Here is a 5,303-nt window from a genome sequence, read left to right on the forward strand (position 1 = left end):
AAGAAAGCGATAGCCGAAGATGGACATCGCGATGAGGGAGATGGACGAAGGCTGAAGCTGTCGCTGCCTCTTGGATGAAAAAGAGGTTGACGGCTAGAAAACCCTAACAGACGCATCTTTTTTTTCTACTATTCAGAAAGTTCGAATTCATATGGAATTAAGTGAATTGAACCCGTGAAAACTGTATAAAATAAAGGGCAAAATACTGTTTAGTCCCTGAAGTATGCCTTGTTCTCGTTTCAGTCCCTGCCTTTCTAATTTAATCTCAAAAGTCCCTGAACTCAAAATTTATAGTCCAACTAGTCCATTCCCTCGATTTCATCCGGTTGCTCGCTGACGTGTCAGTTTTGTACTTGCCAGCTCAGCGCCACGTAAGACACTGATTTGTAAAGTGACGAAAATGCCCCTGCTTCAGTTTCTTCCAAAATTTCCTCCGAAATGGTAGTCTCCTGAGAGAACTCGAGGAGAGAGAAAGTAGATCTAGATTTCTCTCTCTCCTCCACCAGTGAATATCTCGGCACCACCGTGCCTCACCTCCACCACCACAGTGTCCATCAATCTCTGGCGACTCAAACCCAGCTCCCACATCTTCCGGAGTCGCCGGAAAATGACTCACGCGCCGACGAAGCAATACCCAGAACTGCTTTGGACACCCAACCTTTCTGGGTGTCTTAACTTCTCTCTCTTCTAGCACTTCCGGCAAACCCAAATCACCACCAACGACTGCTCTCTTCTCCAAGTTGTCACCACCACCTCCCATTACCGTGAATTTCTTCAACCTGCAACTTTCAGGGTATTGGGTTCATAGAGGAGAGAGAGGATGGGAGAGAATCCCAAAAGCTAACTATACAAGGCAAATCCCAGAAGCTAACTACACAAGGCAAATCCCAGAACTTTCAAATAGAATCTAGCTTACCTCATGATCAAATGAGATCAAGATCAGAACCCAATTTGCAGGTTCACGTTCGACGAAGAACACGGCAAACCTAAATTCCTCAACTCGGCCAATTTCCATAAATTTTCAGAATTTAACTCCGACTCAAGGTCACGAAGAACACGGCAAAGCCGAAACCAGCCCAAAATCACAACTTTTCCAAAACTTGATCGAACTCGAAAATCACTTACACCAGCTTGTAGAGTACGGAGAGCAGATCGTCTTTCATATATCAAGCAAGCCCAACTGCCACCGTAGATGCCGGAAAATGTCCCGAAACGGCCGAAGCAACCCAGAAACGAAAATCATCAAAACGTGGTCAAATTCAAAATCTAATTACACAGGCTTGTAGAGCATGTCGAGAAGTTGAAGTTTGATACCCCCGACGGCGTTAGGGAGGCTGGAGCCACCGAGAGAGAGGGAGATCCACGCCGGCGAGAAATCGAAGAGTGAGTTTGGTGTCATGAGTTTTAGGGCGTTGAGAGTGGGGTCGCGGCTGGCGTATTTGTACTTGACGCTCAAGACGGCGTTGTCGAGAGCGACGCCGGCGATGATGTTGGTGGAAATTAGGAGGAGTAAGAGAAGAAGAAAGCTCCGGCATGAGGTTGTGAGAGTGAGCGTGCCTGTTTTCATGGCGGAAGACCACATCGTCGCGGTCGTCGCTGAAATTGAAGTTGAAGAAGAGCTTGGTAGTGGTGGTGGAGTGTTTTTGGATGGTGAGCTCGGTAGTGGTGGTGGAGAGCTCGGTGTAAAGAGAAAGAACGAAGAGCAGGGGCAATCTCGTCACTTTACATGCAGATAACTGACACGTCAGCGAGCAACCAGATGAAATCGAGGGAATGGACCAGTTGGACTATAAATTTTGAGTTCAGGGACTTTTGAGATTAAATTAGAAAGACAGGGACTGAAACGAGGACGAAGGTATACTTCAGGGACTAAACAGTATTTTGCCCTAAAATAAACCATCAAACCTTTTCTCTGACATCAAACAAAATTACCTCGCATTGTCTCAGTTAATTAAACATAAATCTCACATAGCCTTCATATATGGAAAAAGTTGATCAAAATGTGTTTGTCAAGGTTCGTTTGGTCTTAGCAAGTGTAGCACTACTCATTTCATTTACAGCAGCTCAAGAATTTGAGGCTTTTAATGAAGTCTCTGATTATGCCTCAGGCCCTGCTAGCATTGAAGTTGACTATGTAGTCATTGAAGATGTCTACGCTCCAATTTCCTCAGAAGACAGTGAATGACCATTCCCTCCAAAACCAGAACTATCAAATTTGTGAAATTGCTGCTTTCATATTCATAACTTAAAGAAAAAGATTATGAGGCATTGCCTAAGAGGCTAAGGGTGTGCAGATTTGGAAAATGTATGTGATCAATCTATAACTCCTTCTTCTTTCTAATTGATATTGTTGCATACTAGCTCATGTAATCCATCCATAATAATTAGTGATTACAGTAGTGCAATAAAATTATTAATAACTTCTTTTATGTCGTTGTAGTAAATTTGTTATCTTACTATCTTTTTCTTTTTTGAAAATGGCAGAGGTACTAGTTGGGTGCCTCATTATTATTAATAGGAAGAGAATAGATTTGGGGGGACAACAAGCCTGATCCCCTAGCAAGATTACAACTACCCTCATAGAGAACGTCCCGAATGATAACATATATCTCCTTTAACCATAACTCATCCATATTACTCCAACTAGCAAGGTGTGCTAACTTATTGGCCACGCCGTTTGCTTCACGATAAACATGCCAAAATTGAAAAGAAAAAAAACTAAGACAACTAGCATACCTTGTACAGTCTTTAACAATTCGGCCTATGTCTTACGAGTCATTCTCATCCCTAGTAAGGGCATTAACAAGCATTGCACAATCCGATTCAACCTCAGTTTCACCCCCCCTTGGTGGATTGCCACAAACAGACCTGCATGGAAGGATTCTACCTCAGCTTGAATGGAAGATTGAATGACAGGAAAAGGCCTAGCCAATGCAGCCATGCAAACTCCTTGTTCATTTCGGACAATAACTCCAATGCCACCACTACTGCTCGAAAGCTGCCATCAATATTCACTTTCAGTCTACCACTCGGTGGAGACTTCCATTTTGTGATGGGGTGTTTAGCCTTCATGTAAGTGCGTGCATGATACTGCTTATACTCCTCAAAGAAAGCACTAACCCACTTTGTCATGGTCACGGGGATAAAGCAACCACCCTTCCAAATTAGATTATTTCTTTCACACCACACAACCCACAAAGACATGACAAACAGCTCAAGATGCTCACCATGAAGCTGATCGAATATTTCATTGATCCAATCAACGACTGAATTAGGAGGGTGCACTTCAGGAATCAACTTCAATGGCCCAAAATGCCAAAACATGCTAACAGCTCCACAGTTCTTAAAAATATGTATAGTATCTTCTCTACCATTGGCACAGTAGGGACACGAGACATCTGGAAGCATAACCCTCTTATACAGGGAAACTCAAGTAGGTAATATACCTTTGACCAGACTCCATAAAAACATGTGTACCTTGGGGGGGGGACATTAATTTTCCACATGCAATTTATTCCAGAAAGGACCGGCATTAGATTGCGAGGTAGACGAATATGCCCTCTGCTCTATCTGCATTGTTGATCTTGTAATCTGATACCCATTTTTGACCGTGTGCACACTCTTGTTATCAAAGTGCCATATCATCAAATCTTCACCGCCATTTAAACTTAATAAAATTTTAGCAATATAGCTTATCTCCATGTCAGTAAACAACTCTTACAAAAGCCACACCTCCCATTCACCACTCTCAGTATTAATAAGGTCAAAAACCTTCATATCCTCCGAACCCTGCATGGGAGGTGAGAAGGGTCTGAAACTATATGGCAGAGGGAGCCATAGATCACTCTAGATCGAAATCTTCTCACCACTCTTGACTTGAAACCTTAAAACTAATAGTAAGAGCTCTCTACCCTTTAAAATGCTCCGCCATGTGAAAGAAGAGCCATTCTTAACCTCAACATGCAAGAAATCCGTGTAAGAGAAGTAGCGGGCGTTCTGTTATCTTGCTATCTTTTATATAATGCAAATTTTCTTAAGATGGTTAAATTTTTAAGCTCCCTCTTATACCCATTACATATGAATGAAAATATAACTAATCATGACTTTTCAAATTGAAAGGGTACATGCCTTTTATTTCCAATAAGTGTCTTTAGGAATTACTAATTAGTGTGTCTTTCAAGGAGATAAGTGAACATATATATTAGTTCACTTGGGTTTCTATATATACTCATAGTCATATCTCCTTCAATACACATCAAGATAAATCAAAGAGATCAAGAAACATCAAGAGAATCAAATCAATGATTTATTTCTCATTTTTTCTACAAGTCTTCTTTGTGTCGAGAGAGTACAAAATATAATTTATAGTTCGCCAGAGTCTAAAATTACAATGATTTAGTTTTGGATCATCGATTATTGTATTCTAGAAAATGGACACCCATCGAATTGCAATCATAAGGGTAGGGGTGAAATATGTTTTTAGTCCATTGCATTTTGCAAGCCTCAATTGAAAAATCAAGTCACTGATTTCAATTCTATTATTATTTTTTTTTTTTTCAGTTTATCAGTAACTTTGATTTCACTTGTATACTGCACTCATATATTAGGTTGAAATATTACATGCAATCCTTGTCATAGCATCCATTTGTCTGCAAACTGCTTTGTGTTTTTAGGATAGAAACATTACTTGCAATCCTAGTCGTACATATATGTAGTTGTTTACGAATACCTTTTATTTATTGAAGATTGATATGTTTCTTACAATTCTTAGTGAAATTTATGTTATGATTAAACATCATATATATGATTGTTCCCCAACAATTAATTTGTCAAAAAAAAAAAAAAAAAATCAAAAGAGGGTAAAATAAAATAAAAAATGGTCATAAAAAGTCAATAAAACTACCCAATACTCGATCTTCTCTCCTAATTTGTCTTCTTTTGTCTTTCATTTTTATTGATTTTTTTTTCATTTTTTATTTAGTATTTCACATTTCCTCAAGAAAAAAAAAAACTCCAATGGTACGAGTTAAATGCGTGTCAAGAGGCTGATAAACTTTGAAAGCATTTTGAAACCCTCGTTCTCAATTAATTTTTTTTTTTTTTTGGATCAAATCATCATCCATACTTCATTCAACCAGAAGGAAAGTTACAAGCAGGGATGCAATGTAGTACAACAGCCAAAAGACCTGCTTCTAACTCAAGTCCGATCATCTGATCTGAACAAACCTTCCCAAATTCTAAAAACAAAAAATAGAGCTAAACTCTCCAGAACACCAGTAAGGCTACAAATGACCAAAATCCAG

At 39.6% G+C, this 5,303-nt stretch overlaps 1 protein-coding gene across 1 annotated transcript; it reads right to left on the reverse strand.

Annotated features, from left to right (window-relative positions):
• Positions 1 to 2,883: 2,883 nt before the first annotated feature.
• Positions 2,884 to 3,408, reverse strand: LOC133730457 (uncharacterized). Its single transcript, XM_062158042.1, has one exon. It carries the CDS (start codon positions 3,406 to 3,408, stop codon positions 2,884 to 2,886), a length of 525 nt encoding a protein of 174 aa, XP_062014026.1.
• Between the last annotated feature and the right edge of the window lie 1,895 nt (positions 3,409 to 5,303).

The sequence above is a fragment of the Rosa rugosa genome, chromosome 2 (assembly GCF_958449725.1).
Source record: "Rosa rugosa chromosome 2, drRosRugo1.1, whole genome shotgun sequence".
NCBI classification, from domain to species: Eukaryota; Viridiplantae; Streptophyta; class Magnoliopsida; order Rosales; family Rosaceae; genus Rosa; species Rosa rugosa.

What these genes read in the sequence shown, in the direction of transcription:
- LOC133730457 (XM_062158042.1), bottom strand. Translation starts at nt 3,408, where the DNA reads ATGCTTCCAGATGTCTCGTGTCCCTACTGTGCCAATGGTAGAGAAGAT.